At 31.1% G+C, this 21,886-nt stretch overlaps 1 protein-coding gene across 35 annotated transcripts in view; it reads right to left on the bottom strand.

Annotated features, from left to right (window-relative positions):
• LOC119606397 (PDZ and LIM domain protein Zasp) overlaps positions 1-21,886 on the bottom strand; it is a 180,099-nt gene that overhangs the window by 139,746 nt on the left and 18,467 nt on the right. For 18 of the 35 annotated variants that reach the window (XM_037959869.1, XM_037959891.1, XM_037959877.1 and 15 more), the window contains exon 1: positions 21,723-21,865. In XM_037959869.1, the coding sequence (XP_037815797.1) occupies positions 21,723-21,833 (111 nt within the window). In that variant the 5' untranslated portion in view covers positions 21,834-21,865. Of the gene's footprint in view, positions 1-21,722; positions 21,866-21,886 lie in introns of those variants that run through there. The other 17 variants (XM_037959893.1, XM_037959896.1, XM_037959875.1 and 14 more) reach the window with 2 other exon arrangements.

The raw sequence follows: 21,886 nt of genomic DNA, 5'->3' as shown, positions 1-21,886 counted from the left end.
ACGTTACTTTCTTCCTATTTTTTACTTATTCTTAAGAAAAGAACTACGAAATCAAGTAAAAAAACAATGTTTTTCTTACCACAATCTAAATTTTTTTTTATAATTCGAAGTATATTTTTGTCGTCCTTGTTGTTGGTGTGTTGAAAAACTACAACTTTGTAGAGAGATATCTTTAAATATTTTGGCTCTAGATTATAATAGAAAACCACAATTGTAAAACACATGCTGAGACAAGGATTACTTTAAATAACAACAGCTACATGCATAGATTTATGTGATTGTATTTATACACCTAGACAAAGATTCAGTTAAAGGATGTGGAACAATCTAATGTGTGGTAAGAGTTAACAACAGTGCAGGAAATAAAAGTTTTCTTTTTTGGAATATAATTTCGAGAATTTTGAAACATTATAATAAATATCTTTATATGGAAGAAGCTTTTCATTTCTAGAAATTTTTGCTTTTATACAACTTGCCCCACAGAAGGATATTTATAAAATAAAGCAACATATTTATCTTTCACTGCATGTATACAGAAAAAAATTCCCTTATAAAATTCTAACCTAATACTTCTGCTAACCACTCACCACTTATTGAATGCAGTTGTTGAAAAATCCTCTTAGGTGCCTGCATGAAAAATGGATAAACAGTTTTTATAACTTCTTTTTTTTTTGGTAAATAGTATTGGTACTTTGTGGTCAATTGAAAAAAATACACGAAAAAAGAACAATAAAACAAAAACACTAAGCCAGTGAGGATATTTACAAAAGAAAAACTACGAACGGAAACATCTAGCAAAGATCCAGGAAATCTAGTGGTGTGAAGTATTTATTTGTTTTGTGTATTTTGTGTACAACAACAAAAAGTTTTTCTCAAACCTTTGAAGGAAATTCACACTTTATTAGTGCTGGAGCTGTAAATTTCTTAGCATACTTTAAGGATATTGTAAAGAACTCAAAATCACTATAGTTAATGGTTGTGGGTATTGACAAGGTATGGGCGATTGAGTACTAATGTACTTTTGTCCATGAGTTAGAGTCAATAGACTAGGCTAGACCATATAGTAAAGCATAGACATGACCACAGAATCAACCACAGACTAGAATAAAGCTCATAAATTAGTCAGTCGACTAGTCCATAGAATGGGCTGCTCAATAGACCGAGAACAGCATAGACTAGCCCATGGAAAAGTCTAGTCCATAGAAAAGTCTAGTTCATAGGCTAGTCTAGACTAGACTAGTCCATAGAATAGCGAATAGAGTAGTCAATAAGCAAGTCAATGGTCTTGTCAATAGCCTAGTTCTAGATTAGTCAATAGACTAGTCCATAGACTTGTCTACTCAAAAGATTATTCAGTGAACTAGTTAATAGATTATAAAAATACCGAAAAGTAAATTAGTACTTTAAATCTTTAAAAAGTACTCTTTTTGATAAAAGTTCATACTACTCATTTCATGAGTCCAATATTTTAGTATGTGAATCTCGGGTACTTTCGGAGCACAGATCTCCATGTCATAGCAAACATCAAAATACAATTTTGCTGGAGTATTGTGTCGATAATGTTTGAAATTGACTCGGGTCCAATTTGATCTCTTTGTAAAAGTACAGAGAGAGAGAGATAAAAGTTAAGAAAAAGTAATAAGAGGGAAGAAACGATGAACATGTAGTTGAATAAAGACGTGGTATGCAGATTACATTCAGTCTATTTTGACAGATGCAAGAATGAATGAGTTATCCAAATTGAACATTTAATAGATCAGGTGGATCTTTGAAGAAGGCTGACCCTAGAATTCTCATCTTCATTCTCATTTTGACAACTTGAGGGCCAATGCTTATAGCATAGATTCCAGATTTGCAGTTCCCAATAATAACCGATACCAGATTACAACGTAACGTTGTCAACATTGCAACAATTTGTTGTCAAAATCTAATTTTTATACACATCCGTTGTCTAAATGGTAACAAAAGTGGTAAGCTCATTATTGGCAACACATTGTTTGTCAATAGTAAGCTTACCACGTTTGTTAACATTTAAACAATGGATGTGTATAAAATTTAGATTTCGGCAACGAATTGTTGCAATGTTGTCAACATTACATAGTGTTGTCGTACGTATGTGTGTATATACTTTGACAACGGATTGTATTGAACAATTATAAACAGTTTGGTGTCAATTTGGTACCAGGCGTGTATATTTCTTTTTCCCTTTGTGTATTCTTTTAAAAAATTTACAACATTTTTTCATCATTTAAACAGACACCTCCTAATACACATACATACGTAAGTATTTATGTATATGTTTGTGTTATAGAGCGGAAACCGGAAACACACTCTTTAACGGATGTTAGTTTTTTGGCTATTGTCATTTAGTTTTATTATTTGTTTTATTTTCTGTTTTTTATTTATTTCTTTTTTCCTTTTTTAGCCATTCAACGTTAGAGCATCATTGTTTTGGTCAATGATGCTATAACAATTTGTAAATACAACAATCTACCAAATTTATTTGTTATTGTTGGCATGAAATAAACAAATAAAAAAGAAAGAAATAGTTCAGAAAGAAAATAAACAGTTTAAAGGTTTATAATAAAGTAATAAAATGTATAGAATTAAATTTATACAAAAAATATTTAAAAAAACTATATATTTTTCAGAGTAATTTGAGTTGAAATTTCTTCACGATATCGTGTTATTAAAATTTATTTCTTTAGCAATATTTTGTTTCTTGAAAAAAACTTAACCTTTTCTCAACTTATCAGAACTTTTATATATATTTGTTTATCATTTTCCATTTCCTTGCTCAATTCAAAAACACTTCATTCATATCGACCCCTTTTATTATCGCTAAATAAATTTTAATGTCTAAATAGCTTACAATGAGTAATATTATTTTCATTCATATATTTTAAATAACATTCCACAATATACCAAATTGTTCACACATAAATCTTTTTATTCCAACCCTTCCCCTCTCTCGAAACAATCAGAAATGTTGTTATTCACAGCTCCATAGTAGCGTCTTATAAAAATGACCCCGTGCATTAAGAAAATTTAAAACCCCTCTTGAGCCATTATAATTTAAAATGAATCATAATTGTTTCATATAACGACGAGTAAAATGTATATATATATTTATACCCTACACCACTATAGTGGGGAGGGTATTATGCGTTTGTGCTGATGTTTGTAACACCCAAAAATATTGGTCCTACACCCACCTTAAAGTATACCAATCGGCTCAGAATCGCTTCCTTAGTCGATTAAGCTATGTCCGTCTGTCCGTCCGTCCGTCCGTCCGTCCGTCTGTCCGTCCGTCCGTCCGTCTGTCTGTCTGTCTGTCTGTCTGTCTGTCTGTCTGTGTGTCCATGTAAACCTTGTGCGCACTCTACAGGTCGCAATTTTTGAGATAATTTGATGAAATTTGGAACATACACTTCTCTTGGTCCAAGGACGAACGCTATTGAAAATGGTTGAAATCGGTCCATTATTTCACCTAGCCCCCATACAACCGTACCCCCCGAATAGGGCTTTTGACCTCATAATTATGTTAAATGATCTACTATCTCTACAAAAATTGAAAAAATTTAATTTTATATACATTTTAATAACGCTAGTGATTTTCGTAAAGATCGGGCATTATTTGACCCTAGCCCTAATACAAAGTCCCCCTCAGAAAATGACTTGAATGTCCACAATTCACTTATAAACAGTAGTATCACGATGAAATTTGGCACAAATGAGTTTTATATAAACATAATTTCCAACAATAAATTTTATAGGGATCGGACCAAGTTCTACCCTAGCCCCCATATAAGCGGACCTTCCGATTTGGGCCTTTTAGCTCATAACTTTGTCAAATATACTACTATCTCTCCAAAAATCGGCACAACAAAGTTTGATACAATTATAAATAACACTGTCGATTTTTATAATGATCGGGCATTATTTGACCCTATCCCCCATACAAAATCCCCTTCAGAAAATGACTTGAATGTCCACAATTCACTTATAAACACTAATATCACGATGAAATTTGCCACAAATAGATTTTAAATAAACATAAATGTCGACATTAAATTTTATAAGGATCGGACCAATTTTTACCCTTAGCCTTTTAGCTCATAACGCGATATATATACTACTATCTTCCCATAAATTGGCACAACCAAGTTTGATATAAATATAAATAACACTGTAATTTTTCGCCATGATCGGAAATAAAAAGTAGCCTATTGCCAGACTTACAGGAATGTGCTGTGAAAATTTAAAGAAAATCGGTTTAGCCGTTTAGTAGTCTATAACGTTCAAACATATAAACATATAAACACACAAACATATAAACATACAAACAAACACACATTCATTTTTATATATGTATATAGATAATTCCCAATAATACATTTTATAAGGATCGGTTCAATTTCTGCCTTAGCCTCCATACATCCGGACCTTCCGATTTCGGCCGTTTATCTTTTAACTACGTCTAATATACTACTATCTATCCAAAAGTCGGCACAATGTGATGATGTTTGTAACACTCAAAAATATTTGTCCTTATTAAGCTATGTCCGTCTTTGTGACCGAGTAAACCTTGTGTGCACGCAACAGATCGCAATTTTGAATATAATTTGTTAAAATGGTTCACATACTATTCTCTGGATCCACTGACGATGGCTATTGAAATCGGTCTTTTATTTCTCCTAGTCAGCTTACAACCGAACATGAACAGGCATTATTTGGAACCTATATAAGATTAACAGAAATGCTTCATTATTGAAATTAATCACATTTAATATTCGCAATTGGTGTAGGGTATCATATGGTCGGCCTCGCCCGACTATAATTTCTTACTTGTTTTTAATTTTCGTTGTATGTACCTGATAATACATGTGTTGCCACTTAAAATACTATAAATCTTTTAACGCAACACACGTACCAACGAAAAACAAACACTATCAATGGCTTTGTTGCAGGAAGATACATTCTTACCGATTTCAAGAGTAAGTGTGTTGTAGGAGAGTAAATTACATAGCACGGTATTTCTGGGTGACTATCACTCACACTATATTGTAAAGCAATAATTTCATATGCAATGATCGTTTTCGAAGTAATCCGTGAACAAATTTTGAAAAGATTTCTTAGATTATACGATACATTACCTATGATATGTTAAATAAACAATGAATCTAAACTACATTTCATTAAATGGCAACACTTAAAGTACCAATGGATCTCTAGAATTCATGTCACCTATTAAATAATCCAGAGGATTCAAATTATACGACCAAGAAAGAGTGCAATGACTACAGGACGATACATCTACTTCTTGTACAACTGCCGGATTCTTAAAGAAAATATTTTTCAATATAGTTAGAAAGGGGTGTGTGTTGTTAAACATATGTATTAACCAAAGAGGTGTTAAAGATACTGAACATATGTACAATACGAGAAGGCTCTCCTTCTTTTAGCTCTTTTACGCAGCTATTTTCAGGAAAACACCTTCAAAATTTTATTTAGAGTGCATGAATTAATGGAGCTTGGAAAGAAAACCAAATGCCGTCCAAACAATTTACTATGGCACTCAAATAATTATATATAACGCTATAAAGATTTAAATATAAAGATTTTAAAAATTATATATTAAAAAAAGGTCTATGGTGGAGGCTATGTCCGATCCTTATTGAATTAAATCGCAATTAACGTGAAATTTATGAGCGTTGGAATTCCAGTTCAGTTCTAGTTCAGTTCAGGTTCAGTTCAAGTTCAGTTCTAGTTCAGTTCTAGTTCAGTTCTAGTTCAGTTCTAGTTCAGTTCTAGTTCAGTTCTAGTTCAGTTCTAGTTCAGTTCTAGTTCAGTTCTAGTTCAGTTCAGTTCTAGTTCAGTTCTAGTTCAGTTCTAGTTCAGTTCTAGTTCAGTTCTAGTTCAGTTCTAGTTCAGTTCTAGTTCAGTTCTAGTTCAGTTCTAGTTCAGTTCTAGTTCAGTTCTAGTTCAGTTCTAGTTCAGTTCTAGTTCAGTTCTAGTTCAGTTCTAGTTCAGTTCTAGTTCAGTTCTAGTTCAGTTCTAGTTCAGTTCTAGTTCAGTTCTAGTTCAGTTCTAGTTCAGTTCTAGTTCAGTTCTAGTTCAGTTCTAGTTCAGTTCTAGTTCAGTTCTAGTTCAGTTCTAGTTCAGTTCTAGTTCAGTTCTAGTTCAGTTCTAGTTCAGTTCTAGTTCAGTTCTAGTTCAGTTCTAGTTCAGTTCTAGTTCAGTTCTAGTTCAGTTCTAGTTCAGTTCTAGTTCAGTTCTAGTTCAGTTCTAGTTCAGTTCTAGTTCAGTTCTAGTTCAGTTCTAGTTCAGTTCTAGTTCAGTTCTAGTTCAGTTCTAGTTCAGTTCTAGTTCAGTTCTAGTTCTAGTTAGTCAGTTCTAGTTCAGTTCTAGTTCAGTTCTAGTTCAGTTCTAGTTCAGTTCTAGTTCAGTTCTAGTTCAGTTGTAGTTCAGTTGTAGTTCAGTTGTAGTTCAGTTGTAGTTCAGTTGTAGTTCAGTTGTAGTTCAGTTGTAGTTCAGTTGTAGTTCAGTTGTAGTTCAGTTGTAGTTCAGTTGTAGTTCAGTTCTAGTTCAGTTCTAGTTCAGTTCTAGTTCAGTTCTAGTTCAGTTCAAGTTCAGTTCAAGTTCAGTTCAAGTTCAGTTCTAGTTCAGTTCTAGTTCAGTTCTAGTTCAGTTCTAGTTCAGTTCCAGTTCAGTTCTAGTTCAGTTCTAGTTCAGTTCTAGTTCAGTTCTAGTTCAGTTCTAGTTCAGTTCTAGTTCAGTTCTAGTTCAGTTCTAGTTCAGTTCTAGTTCAGTTCTAGTTCAGTTCTAGTTCAGTTCTAGTTCAGTTCTAGTTCTGTTCCAGTTCTGTTTTAGTTCTGTTCTATTTCGTTTCTAGCTCTGTTCTGGTTCTGTTCTTGTTCAGTTCTAGTTGTTGACAATATGAATCAGTACTTACATACTAGTATATAATTTCATGTTAAATTACCTGAAAGTAGAGAATAATATATTAATAATAAATTTGTATTAAATAAAATATTAATTTATCTTATATTTTCAAAGTAAAGTACCCTAAAATTAAGTGAGTTATTGCTGCAAGATCTTCCCACTGGGTCGCATTTGTCTATTTAAATATTTTTGGCCTGTTTTAAAATCCGCTCACCTAACAACTAATAATTATAATATTTTGAACTAATCTGAATTTCTTACCCTATAAAAGCAACTTTTTTTACCCTTCAACATTTGAAACAAAAGAGTGCAATTCCAGATATATTTTCTTCCCTTTAAATTAATTTTATGTATAACATACCGTAAATAAAGAAGGAAATTTTATTAAATATTTTTGTTCCAACATAAAAAAAACAATAAAATGCCATAAACAACATCTAATGAACATCAATAGCACTCTTGATAGTTCCAAATGCTTGAAATGTTTTACGTATAGCTGCAGTGCAACATGAGGCACACCAATCAGGCCACTATTTAGTTGTTTTTGTTTTGAAAAGAGAAAAAAAAAACTAAAAGTTTTATTTATGATGGGATCTTTTGTGATTCTTTCTTCCACCTTCTAAATGTAAAACAATTAATTTAATTTTTCTTTACTTTATTGGTGGAAACCTCCAAAGATTAAGATTTTTTTCAAGTTATATTGTTTGTTTATGGTTTTAATGGTTTCTTAAGTGTTGCAATGTTTTCTAGAGGATGTGTGAGAGTGGAGTGTGTCTGTCTTTTCGACTGTTGGTCTGTCCGTCTGTTTGTCTGGGTGTGTGTTTGTGTGGTGGCAAATTGTTACCTTTACAACATGGGTTAATTACTTGTAAAAACCAGAAGGTGTTTAGTGATTTCTATTTTAGTTTTTTTTTTCATTTGGTATCTTTTGTTAATGATTTTGTAATATTTATGGAAGGTCATTAAGAACTAATGAGTAATAAATTTTTGTGTAAAATATTTTAATGAAATAAAGGGCCTGTTAACAGCATGAAATGTCTTACAAAAAGAACAAGGTTATATGTTTTATGAGATTTTGGAAAAAATTTAAATAAATTAAAGACTTTATTTTACAAACTTAACAGCTCAAAGAGTTTTATATGCACGATGTTTGCCAATTTAGTCCTTTTTCATTCATGTGTGGTAAGTATATTTATTTATCATTTTTTTCTTTATTTCTCTTTCAACACACATGCAAACTGCCACACAACTTATTTAACTTAAATCCATGTGTTTATACAAAAAAGACAACAAAAAATATATAGCAAAATGCAAACAAATCACCAAATGTCCTTTTTGCTAAATTACTAACAAATGTAAACTGTAGAGCTAAAGCTACTGATAATGAAAAATGTTACCGCAGACAAATAAATAGTGCCGAAAATCAACAAAAAACAAATAGAGTACTAAACGGAAGAAGCACAAAAAGTGAGTCAAATATAGGGAAAAAACCCAACCCACATATCAACAAACATTAAGAGGCTAACAAGGATATGCGTCAGCCCAGCAAACGCTGCATACTTAACATAAGTTGGGGAATTTTTAAAATTTTAACTACTTTATAAATATTTAAAGTTTGGTAATAATTTTTAACTCATAAATGATTTTTTATTCCCAGTTTCGCAACCTTAATTGTCAACTAAACATCAAGTGTCTAACTCAAAAGAAGAACGCCTGTTAGTAGGCTTGAGTAAATTTTGAGAATTTTTTAACTTTACCGAAAAATGTTGTATTAAAATTTACTTAATGTTGTGTTTGTTGGGTTCATTTAAATGGATGCTGAAATATATAAAAATCCTTTACATTTACAAATGTCTGAATGTAAAATTGCGCTAATAACCAGAATGATATGTGAAAAAAAACGAACTTAGACAGCAGTAATTGGAGAAAGATTTATTTTACTCATGTGCTGGTTGACTTTAAATAATTGTGAAAATTTGAAAGGGTCCTTTTTGTGGGGATCGAAAGGGGTTTATTTCTAGTTCTGTTACAGTTCAGTTCTAAAAGGGATGTTTTAGTGGATCGAATGGTTATGTTAGAGTACACTTCTAGTTCTGTTCTAATTTAGTTCTAGTTCTGTTCTAGTTCTGTTCTAGTTCTGTTCTAGTTCTGTTCTAGTTCTGTTCTAGTTCTGTTCTAGTTCTGTTCTAGTTCTGTTCTAGTTCTGTTCTAGTTCTGTTCTAGTTCTGTTCTAGTTCTGTTCTAGTTCTGTTCTAGTTCTGTTCTAGTTCTGTTCTAGTTCTGTTCTAGTTCTGTTCTAGTTCTGTTCTAGTTCTGTTCTAGTTCTGTTCTAGTTCTGTTCTAGTTCTGTTCTAGTTCTGTTCTAGTTCTGTTCTAGTTCTGTTCTAGTTCTGTTGTAGTTCTGTTCTAGTTCTGTTCTAGTTCTGTTCTAGTTCTAGTTCTGTTCTAGTTCTGTTCTAGTTCTGTTCCAGTTCTGTTCTAGTTCTGTTCTAGTTCTGTTCTAGTTCTGTTCTAGTTCTGTTCTAGTTCTGTTCTAGTTCTAGTTCTGTTCTAGTTCTGTTCTAGTTCTGTTCTAGTTCTGTTCTAGTTCTGTTCTAGTTCTGTTCTAGTTCTGTTCTAGTTCTGTTTTAGTTCTGTTCTAGTTATGTTCTAGTTCTGTTCTAGTTCAGTTCTAGTTCTGTTCTAGTTCTGTTCTAGTTCTGTTCTAGTTCTGTTCTAGTTCTGTTCTAGTTCTGTTCTAGTTCTGTTCTAGTTCTGTTCTAGTTCTGTTCTAGTTCTGTTCTAGTTCTGTTCTAGTTCTGTTCTAGTTCTGTTCTAGTTCTGTTCTAGTTCTGTTCTAGTTCTGTTCTAGTTCTGTTCTAGTTCTGCTCTAGTTCTGTTCTAGTTCTGTTCTAGTTCTGTTCTAGTTCTGTTCTAGTTCTGTTCTAGTTCTGTTCTAGTTCTGTTCTAGTTCTGTTCTAGTTCTGTTCTAGTTCTATTTTAGTTCTGTTCTAGTTCTGTTCTAGTTCTGTTTTAGTTCTGTTTTAGTTCTGTTCTAGTTCTGTACTAGTTCTGTTCTAGTTCTGTTCTAGTTCTGTTCTAGTTCTGTTCTAGTTCTGTTTTAGTTCTGTTCTAGTTCTGTTCTAGTTCTGTTCTAGTTCTGTTTTAGTTCTGTTCTAGTTCTGTTCTAGTTCTCTTCTAGTTCTGTTCTAGTTCTGTTCTAGTTCTGTTCTAGTACTGTTTTAGTACTGTTCTAGTTCTGTTCTAGTTCTGTTCTAGTTTTAGTTCTGTTCTAATGTGTTCGGAAATTATTCTTATTTATTTAGAAAATTACAAACATGGAGATTGCCGCCTTTGTTTATACACCTCTTATAACTATGTATATACATATGTGTATGTATGTATATCGTATCTATACATGTATCTATGTAACCGTCATTTATTTTTGGCCAACCCATACCACTCTCAATTTTATTATAATCTACGAATAAAACATGTTCGGTAGACAAAATATAAATAATGTTGAAAAAATAATAAAGATGAAAATAAAATAACTGAAAACGACAAACTGAAATGAGCAAAGTAAAGGAGAGTGAAAAAAATCATAAATTAATCCTATTTAAGCGGATGAGTAGCTTATTTTTGTGAAGAAATTATTTGTATAGAGGGCTTGGCTTCATTACTGTTTTTTTTTTTTTTTTTTTTTTTTTTTCTTGGCTACTGCCATAGACAAAGTTCTGTGGACCTTAGCAACCAGATAAATACACATGCAGACATTGGGCTTGGGCTGGACAATTCAAAGAAACGTTGGTAACGAACTTGAAAAATAAACAAATAAATAAAAAAATTTGTTATAAAAATTATTTTTCTTTCTATTTTATTATTTGCAACCTTAATAAAGCTTTACTTTGGCTACCAAACACATACACTTAAATACATCTATACAATTTTCATTTCATTACTTGAATGTATATTTGTGTATTAAGTATGAAAGAAACAAAAATGGAACAACTGGGTCTAGTGTGTCTGGGGACTTTGGCCTGGTCGGCTTAAGTAAATATAAAAAAATAATATTACCCAGCAGTTTCTTAAGGAATTATATAATGTAGCTCTTTTGAATCAATTACTCTTTTTCTCACTCAATGGTTACCTTATCGTTCCCAGGTAATCTAGCAAGAAGTCAATCTTCACTTTATTGTCTCTAAGTGCTTAATAGAATCCATTTTATTGGTATTCTGCTTAAGAAAATAATGATTTTAACTGTCAGAGATATTTCCGCAAAGTTATTCGTCTAATTAATGTGAAGTCTGCTTGTGACCTATTCAAGTATGAAGATCTAACTGATTTCTTAAGTATGTATAATTAATGAGGAAAGACGCCCTAGACTACAGGGTTGCCTCACATTTCAGAAAAGGAATACTCATACTAAGAAAAAATTAAGCTTAATGAGAGAAACTGTAGAAAGAATGACTAAGGTCAACGAAGAATTTGTTGTTTGTTTTTTAATTCTTCACTCTCTTTTCTTTCACAACTCTTTGTTAGCCATATTTTTCGTTCTTTTCGCTAGTTTGACTGGTATTGTTGATTTTGTTTCCTTTTCCTATAAATATGATTCTCTAAGATGGCATTATTATGAAGTATAAACACACAGCTTTCAAAAAAAGAAAATGGAACATAATAAAAAATTGCAAAAGTTAATAAAAAGGAAAAGCTTTTGAATTTTACTTTTTTTTTTACATTTGCTGTTAAAGAACAAAAATTTCAATGGCTTAAATTTAATTAGCCGCCAAAGGCAGTTTGTCATTTTATTAAGAGAAAACTGAGAAATTGTTATAGAGGAGATGAAATATTTCTTAAATTAATAAATTAGTTTAAAATTTTTATAATCTTCTAATTATATTAAAATAAGAATTTCTTTTAAAGATTTTTGAATGAATTTCAGAAAAAAGTGTAAGAGGTTCTGAATTGAGCTTTAAAGAAGGACTACAATTGAATGTGTTCAGATTTTCACCATTTAAAAGGTAATTGGCACCATTAACAAACCTATTTGCGAAGAGGTTATGTGACCAACTTTGACCATTTTTAATTGGGTTTATCATGGAGTCAAAATGCAACCTATAGTTTGTTTATTACTTTTATAGATAATTCAAAATTCTTCTGGGTTTTGCATCAAAAGTCAACCCGAACTCATAATACTCCCTTTTCGAAGTAGTGTAGGTTTAAATTCTAATTAAATATTTATTTTAATTAAATTTTATAACAGAAAAAAATTTCAATATGTCTTCAACTTCTTCACACAGACACTTAATATTATAAGAACAACAACAAAATTTAAAAAAAAAACAATAATAAATATATCCACAAACAATGACACAAAACATATAAATCCCATTATAAGTTGCATGTAAAAAGATCATTTATTGTTCATTCAACAACTAATATGTATGTAATAACAAAAAAAAAAAAGAGGGGGAAATAGCTACATAATAACAACAAAAACCAGCAGCCAAATTACGCATAGCCATTTAAGACAGTAGTATAACCCAGCAAACATTCTGATTATATTTAAAACTTCAGGCAAAAACTCACTTGTTGGTGCTGCGATGTTCCATATCTTTCATTGAGAACTACTTCCATATTAATATAAACATCTTGTTGAATGTCAGAATATGGCCTTAACCGGTCTTGGTTTAATTATGGACCGAGCTCTACTGAATTTGTATTGGATTCCGATATTACCCATTTTCATTACTAAATTAACCTTATCAATAGGGATTGGTGGTATACATTTTTAGTCTTCTAGCACTCTCAATTCGGATTCTATTGTGTTTTAAATAGACATGCAGATAGACTTTCAAGATCGCTTCAGAATATTTCAAGACATTACAAACTTTTGAAATTTATGAAGTAGTTTACTCAATATGTACTCAAACTTTCGTGTTTGCTAGGTTGCTAATTTAAATGCGAATTAAACGAATGAAAAGCAGCAAGCGTCGAAACGGCAATAGTGTTATGGACTGATCTCTAAGGAACTCTATACCCAAATTTCATATGATTTATCTTTAAAAAACATATCAAAAGATCGAAGGGAATACCTCAATTGTTATTTTTTAAATTTTGTCAATAGGGTCCACTGCTTTCTGTTTTGTAATCCCAGCATTGGATTTTTAAATCATGTGGGCCATAGTTGAAATATTTATAAACTATAGATAAAATACTTTTTGTGTGTGATTAAACATTTCTTGTCCATTAAAAAAATATTGGTAAATCTGTAGAAAACTTCGACCGATATGTACAAAAATTTCTATAACTTGGAAATTATGAGTGATAAATAGCAAACGCAAGCATGTCTTTTCAAGATTTACCAGAGCTTTTTTGGGAAATATAAAAAGTTTTGCAAAGGCACTTCTTTTAAAAGATTCTTATATCGAACGTGCCCCACTTAGAGATCTCTTCTGGAGAAATTGTAGGGCAATTTATTCAAATATGAACTAGAATACTCCTTGGCTACTCCCATGTCAATCGGACCTGCTGTATAGCCATGTCACATTTAGGTCCAATAAATTACGATTCTGCCCGATTATGACGAGGTAGGTCATGTATTAGTAATGTAATGGACGTAAGAAAAACCCGATCATGGCACCAGCCAGCATCGTCGTACTGCTGGGGGACTTGGGTTCTCTTTGAGATCTTGCCAGTTGGCGTGGAATATGGTGGTGTACCCAGAGCCAGTTAAGTCCAGAAAATTTCGATTATGCCGAGGTAGGTCATGTATTAGTAATGTAATGGGCATAAAAAACCAGATCACGGTACTAGCCAGTATCGTCGTACTGATTGGGCACTTGGGTTCTCTTGGAGAGATCGCCAAAAATCCCCATTAGCTTTCTACGCGCTGTATTCCAGTTGACGTGGAATATAGGCTACTGTGATGTACCCAGAGCTATTTAAGTCCAGAAAATTTCGATTCTGCCCGATTATGCCGAGGTAGGTCAAGCATTAACACGGGACCCGTCAAAATCATCTTACTCATGGGGGAACTTGGGTTCTCATTGAGATCTCGCCAAAAATCCCCATCAGCTTTCTACGCACAGTATTCCAGTTGGCGTATAATATGGGCTACTGTGATGTACCCAGAGCCTCTTCCTAACGTTGCCGTTAAGGCGCGTCTTTAGACGTGAGGGGAAAGATTTTATGATCGAGCAATATGGAATTACCGCATCTGAGTGATGACAGGTCATTCGAAGAAAGGAACTAGGTAGGTTTTTTGCCTAATAATATACTCGGAGGGAAGTCGTTCGATAAAGGTTAGAATTTACAGTCGGACATAGCCATATAATACCCTACACCAGTCATTATGTTACAAATTTTAATTTTTACCTTAATTCAAAAATATTTTAAAAATTTTTTGACAAAAAGGGGATTTTCTAAAAGAGGGGTTATAGGGGGGCAGGGGGTTAATAAGGTCCTATCCTTATATATGTTGGTAGAGGGATGTACGCCTATATCAGTTATTTATGCAGAATATCATCGTGATATTAGTGTTTATAAGTGAATTTTGACCATCAAGTCATTTTCTGAAGGGGACTTAGTGTGGGGTATAGGGTCAAATGTGGAACGATCATTTCGAAAATCTGCAGTATCATATAAAACTATGTTTTGTCTAAGTTATGAGCTCAAAAGCCTTATTCGGGGGGTTCGGTTGTATGGGGTCTAAACGTAATAATGGACTGATTTTAACGATTTTCAATAGGCTTCGACCTTGGTTCAGAAGAAGAGTTGTATGAGAATTTCATCTAATAATCTTGAAAATTGCGACCTTTAGAGTGCGCACAAGGTTTACATGGACACACAGACAGGACGGACGGGCATAGCTAAATCGACTCAGAAAGTAATTCTGAGCAGATTGGTATACTTTAAGATGGACCAATATTTTAGGGTGTTACAAACATCAGCACAAACGCATAATACCATTCCTACAATAGCGGTGAAGGGTATAATAAAAAATCTACAAGATCGATATAAATTTGTGATCTGGTAACAAAGCTCTTTAAAGCTTTTACATGTTTTTAAACATTTGATTTAAACTTTTGCTAGATGGTTCAGAAAATCTTAAATTGTTCGGTGTTGTCTACCGATTCCTTTTTGAAAGTTGTTGGTAATAATACCAAATGAAACCAAGAGCTTTAAAGCATTTTAAAAAGCTGTTTATAATATACATTTTTGATATTATTAAAATTACGGCATATTCTCTATATGACGATCACTGATATCCATATGAAGTATATATGATTTTTATAGCTTAAGCCTTAAGCTTCTTGGCATTATGGTTTGTTGTATTTTCTATAAGTCTGTTTTAACGTTGTTGTATTTGTTTTTTCTAGATGCATGTTACTAAGACGTAGATTTGTGGGTAGAGGTTGAAATTGTTGAATGGAAACAGGCTGTTGTTGTTGCAAGATTTACAATATTGACTTGGTGTATTTTGTTTTTACAACCCCCCTTCTTAACTACTAAAGAAAATACAGAAAAGCAGCATTTCTGTATTTATAAGTGGGAGTCTGCTGGGGGATTTAATAAAAAAAACTGAATACTATAACAACAAACAGCAGACAAAGGATGAGTATTAAACTTTTACATAAATAAACATTAACAACACATTTACATTACATTTGCTAGTTGTTCACTTTTTATTTTATTTAAACTTTTTGTGTTAACAAAAAAGAAAAAAAAAACTGAAATAAAATAAATATGTTGAGTATTCAAGCAAATAATTTGCAAATGTAAAACTGTCTGTATGTAAATGCTGGTTATAATTTTGTGTGTGTCTGTATGTGTCGGTGTTGCATGTTTGTTTAATATATTATCCTTAAGATTTTTAAATATGTTGTCTGTATGTTAAAAAATTAGTTTTAACATAGAAATATGTCTGTATGTTGCCACAAAAATTATCTAATATATAAAATTTTTGCTTATGTCTGCAGCAGCAAGAATTTTTCGAAAAAAAAAGGATGAAGTTGAACTAAAACATTATACATAAGTGTAAAACTTAGTTGAATAGAGAAAAAATATAAATGAATAACTAAGATGTGTTAAAGTTTTTCCTATGTATAGAGATTAAACTTACAGCAAGGTGTTGAAATAGTTGAAAAAAAAAGAAATGGATTCAAACTTTTTAAGTCTTAGATTTATGGCAGATAATTGTGGCAAAAAAAAAAAAAAAAAAAAAAGATTTGGGTTTTAATATAAAAGTTAGTTTTAATTTAGAGAGATTTAAATAAAGATTTTTTAGATTTTTGTTAAATTGAACTAACGTATGAGAAAAGTTTAAAAATATATATAGCTAATACTTTAAAAAGCTTTTTCTTAGGAAAATACAAAACATTCCAAGAAAAATCAATTAAAAGCCATGAGAATTTAAAACATGAACTTCGCAGGTTACAATGAAACTTAAAGGAAATTTTTCATTATCTAGTATTTAAGCTTTTTCATAAAAAGCTTTAAAATATCACGTTTTGAAAGAAAGCTTTATAACCAATACTTTGAAAGGCTTCTGAGGAAAAAAAAACTATGACAGTTTATGATTAGAGCTTTAAAGCTTTCTAACTTAATGAAAAATTCCTATAAGCCTGTTTGTGTAAAAAGCTTTTTCATATATTCTTTATATTGTTTAGAAAGAAAGCTTTATAATCTATACTTTAAAGGGCGTCTTCTAAGGTAAATCAATTAAAAGCCATTAGAGCTTATAAAATGAGCTTAAGATTATAAGAAAAGTAAATCATAAAATAAATTTCATATCTTTCTATGAGTCTAAAAGAAAAGGTAGTGCTTCTTCTAAGGAAGAGGCTTTTTCTGAGGAAAAAAAAAACTACGAGAGTTTATGAAATAAGCTTTAAAGCTTTTCACCTTAATAAAAAATTCCTATAATCCTATATGTGTAAAAAGCTTTTTCATACAATGGTTCAAAATATCTTCTTTCGAAAGAAAGTTTTATAATCTATACTTTAAAGGCCTTCTGCTAAAGAAAATCAATCAAAAGCTATTAGAGCTTTTAAAATGAGCTTCAGTGTTTTCCATAAAATCTTAAAAAATAAGTTTCAAATCTTTCTATGAGTCTAAAAAAAATATTAGTGTGTGAATACAAAAATTTTTAACAAAAAGCTTTAAAATATCCTCTTTATAAGTAAAGCTTTATAACCCATAATTTAAGTCTTTTTATAAGGATAAACTTGAGTTTATGAAATACGCTTTAAAGCTTACCACGAAATTCTAAGGAAAATCAATTAAGGTCCTTTAGAATTTAAAAAATGAGCTTCAAAGCTTACCATGAAACTTAAAAGAAAACTCCCCTAGTCCTGTATGTGTAAATAGAAGCTTTAAAATATATTCTTTAGAAACAAAGCTTTATATAAATAAAAGCTTTATTATAAATGGCAAGCAAATATCCTCTTTAGACAGAAAGCTTTATAATATACATATACTTTAAAAGTCTTTTTCTAAGAAAAATCTATCAAAAGCTGTTAGACTTTATGAAAAAAGCTTCAATGAAATACTACGGAAAATCAATTAAAAGCCCTAGGGAATTTAAAAAATGGGTTTCAAAGCTTACCATAAAACTTTAGGAAACCTTTCCATAATCCTGTATGTGTAAATAAAAACTTATTTCAAAAAAAGCTTTAGAATATCCCATTTATAGGAATGAATGCTTTATAATCGATACTTTAAAATGCTTTTTTCTAAGGTAAATCAATCACAAGCAATGATAGCTTTTAAAATGAGCTACAAAGTTTTCATTAAATTATAAAAAGTCAAAATCAAAAACCATGAGAGTTTATAAAATAAGCTTTTCATGAATCTAAAAGTAAAGTTTTGTATGTGTACATAAAAACTTTTTCAAACAAACCTTTCGAAAGAATGTTTTAAAAGTCTTTTCCTAAGTAAAAGCTTTTAATGAAACTAAATTAAAGTTCCAAAAACTCCAGTTTAGAAAACTTTATGATAGCTTTTAAAATGAGCTTTAAAGCTTACCATGAAATTCTAAGGGAAATCAATATCCATGAAAAATATGTGCAAATGAAAGCTTTATAAACGAAACTTTAAAAGAGAGGAAAAAAAAAAGAGGAAAATCAAATAGCCATGATAGCTTATAAAAGGAGCTTTAAAGTTTGACATTAAATTAAAAGGATTTTTTCAGCCAAGTTCAAATCACAACTATAACTTAGAGAATCTTTTTATATTTAGAACCCTCTCTAGTTATGACTAACTTGCTCTTACAAACTTTAAGCAGCTTTAGATTTCAGCAATCAATAATAAACAAATTTATTTATAAACAAAATATTTAATAGTCCATAAACTATGTTTATTTACCTAAGCTATCAAATACTATATAAAAAAACGTGATTTTTTCCATAAAATTTGCAAGCATTTTTTGTTTTTAAATTTCATTTGGATATTCATATACATAAATAAATATGTATGTGTATGAATATATTTAAAGCAACTACTTTAAAATCATTTAGTCATAAACAAATTCTATTTAAATTTATTTATATGATTCACTAAAAAACAAAACATATATATGTGTATAGAAATTTATAACCCACTTCCCAGCGAAAATTGAAAAAAAAAATCACACAAATTGACTTGACCATCTCTCTGACACACCACCGCGCAAAAACTAAAAACTACTGAAAGTTTGTAACTTTGACCATAATATTATTATGAAAAATATTTGAATAATAAGAAAAAAACAAATCAAACAAAACTAAATATGTGCAGAGTAAACAGAAAAATTATATTATTATTATTAATTTTATTTATTTCTTTGATTTAAAAGAGTGTGTAAAAGTGGCAGCAGCAGCAAGAATTTGCTGATTCATCAGTGAACCATGTAAAATTTCAACGAGGGTATTGTAGTAGGTTGTACTTCTTTTTTTATTTTATCAGACTTGCAGCTAGTTTGAGAAGTTGACTGTCTGTCTATCTTTATGCTTGACAGCCATATTATGTCTGTTTGTATGTCCGTCCGTCCGTCCATCTTCTTGCCGCCTTAACAAGTAGGTTTTACATTTGTTAAGCTTTTTTTTGTTGCGTTTGCTTTTTTTTATATAAAATAAAACCTTGAAAAAAATCTTTCACTTCTACCCTCATGGTGTTGTTTTCTTTATTTATTTTTGAAGAACCCACCAACATCATTATCATCTTCAGCTAGAGCAACAGCTGTTTTAACTTTAGAAACTTTAACTTTATTATCATCTTTATTATTGTTGTTTCTGTTTGTTTAATTATAAATTCATATTTAAATAATGGACATATTTAGTTTTTCTTTTTTTTTGTAAATATACACACTTGTATGTTATTTCTAGATACTAGAGTTTAAACAGTTGCTGGCAATTTGTTTACCAGCAGCTATGAACACTCTATATGTTGTTTAAAGTTATAGAGAAAAGTTTAGTTGCTCTTGCTGTTTGCAACAAATTAAAGAATATACAAGAGTAAATGGTACCCTATAGAAATGGGAAAATATATTTCCTATTGGAAGACCTTTTCTAAACTAAAAGAGACTTCCCATAGAAAGACCCTTTCTATATGAAAGTTGTCTTCCATGGAAAGTATCACCCTTCCATACGAAAAGAGTCTTCCATAGAAAGACGTATTCTACACAAAAAGTGTCTCCATGGGACCTTTACTGTACTAAAAGAGTCTTCGACATGACGACCATTAGTATATGAAAAGTGTATTCCATGGAAATACCTTTTCTATATGAAAAGACTTTCCCATGGGCGGTCTTTTTCTACATAACAATAGACGTGCATGGGAAGACTTTTACTATTTAAAACGAGTCTTCCATGTTGAGACATTTTCTATATTAAAAGAGTCTTCCATGGGAAGACTTTTTCCATATAAAAAGAGTCTTCCATGGGAAGACTTTTTCTATATAAAAAGAGTCTTTCATGAGAAGAGTCTTCCATGGGAAGTCCTTCTCTATACGAAAGAGTCTTCGATGGGAAGACCTTTACTATACAAAAAGAGTCTTCAATGGAAAAACTTTTTCTATATACAAAGAGTCTTCAATGGAAAGACTTTTTCTATATACGAAGAGTGTTCCATGAGAAGACTTTTTCTATTTAAAAAGAGTCCTTCATGGGAAGACTTTTTCTATATAAAAAGAGTCTTTCATGGTAAGACTTTTTCTATATAAAAAAAGTTTTTCATGGGAAGACTATTTCTATATAATTAGGGTCTTCCATGGGAAAACCTTTTTATAAGAAAAGAGTCTTTCATGGGAACACCTTTTCTATATTAAAAAGTATTCCATGGGAAGCTGAGTCTTCCATGGGAATCCTTTTTCTATATGAAAAGAGTCTCTCAAAGTAGACCTTAATATACGAAGAGAGTCCTTCGTAGGAAGACCTTCTCTATACGAAAAAAGTCTACAATGGGAAGACCTTTTCTATACGCAATTAGTCTCTCATGAACAAACCTTTTGTATATGAAAGGATTTCCTCATGGGAAGACCCTTTCTTTACGAAAGGAGTCTCTTATTGGAATACCTTTTCTGTACTAGGAAGACCCTTATTATACGAAGAGAGTCTCTCAGAGGAACACCTTTTCTATACGAAAAGTGTTTTCTAAGGGAAGACCTTTTCTATACGAAAGGAGTCTCTTATGGGAAGGCCTTTGCTGTACTAAAGGAGTCTCTCATGTGAAGACCTTTTCTATATGAAAAGAATCCCTCATGGAAAGATTTTTCTGTACGAGAAGAGTCTCTCAGAGGATCCCCTTTTCTATACGAAAAGTGTCTTTTATTGAAAAATCTTTTCTCCAAGAAAAGAGTCTCTCATGGGAAGACCTTTTCTATACCAAAAAGAGTCTCTCATGGGAAAACCTTTTCTATACGAAAAGAGCCAATGTGAAAGGAGTATTCTGGGGAAAGGAGTATGTCAGGCGTAACCGTTCCTATATGGGAGGAATCTCTCATATAGAAACTTTATATTACTTTACGAAAATAGACTACCATTAGAAGAGTTTATGTTGAGTTTCTTTTCTATTCTAAAAGTGTCTTTTTTCTCAAGACCATTCGATGACAGAGAGAGAGAGAGGAAGTATTTTTTAACCCGAAAGATACTTAAGTCTTTGGTACTTATGATTCTTCTTTTATTTTTACAAATAATTTTCTTTACTTTTTCGTTAACATTTCTACTTTTAAATGTTAAATAAACATGTCATGTTATTTACTTCAGTATACATTACTTAATATACAAAATAAACAAATTCAGTTTCATTGTAAACTTTGTGACTTAAATACTCCATCCAATTCTCATTGAAAATGAAATGATTATTGAATTTTCCATTGTTTTTGTGTAAAACTTTTATTTTCAGTTTTTTTTTTTAACTTGAAAGATTTTATTTACACAGCTGTATGGCTGTGAAATAAATTAACCTCTAAAGTGGAATGGAAGCTAATTTAGTAAAATACTACATTTTTCCCACTTTCAATGATTTTTTTGTTGCTGCCAGAAAGCAACTTTAGTTGCTAGTGGTAAGCATAAAAATATTGCTGCTATTGTAATAAAAATTTTATTGCAATCGCAAGACAATTTTAATTCATAAAGCAGAGCAATAAAGAGAAATTTTTGTTGCTACTACAAATCAACTTTTGTTGTTCTTATCTTCAATAAAGATAAATTTTTGTTGCTATTACAAAGCAACTTTTGTTGTTCTTACCTTCAATAAGTTACTCCTTTTCAGCATTATTTTATAAAGAATTTTAATTAAAATTTTTATTAGAAAAAACTTACCTTTTGTACAAGAAGTGGAGCAGCGAAATCAGTGCCACCTTGTAGACGAAAGCCCCAGGGTTGAGCATCGAATCTGGACAATTTAATTTGCAACAATTGTGGTTGGGCCATTTTTTTCTATTTTAATTAGTAGTTAACTGCAAAATAAGAAAAAGAAAATTAAA

Source organism: Lucilia sericata, unplaced genomic scaffold (assembly GCF_015586225.1).
Source record: "Lucilia sericata isolate MDLA Ls3-8-SP2 unplaced genomic scaffold, ASM1558622v1 Contig000578F_arrow, whole genome shotgun sequence".
Taxonomy (NCBI): Eukaryota; Metazoa; Arthropoda; class Insecta; order Diptera; family Calliphoridae; genus Lucilia; species Lucilia sericata.
Note: the sequence above shows the minus strand (reverse complement) of the source record. Positions and strands in the feature narration are given on the sequence as shown.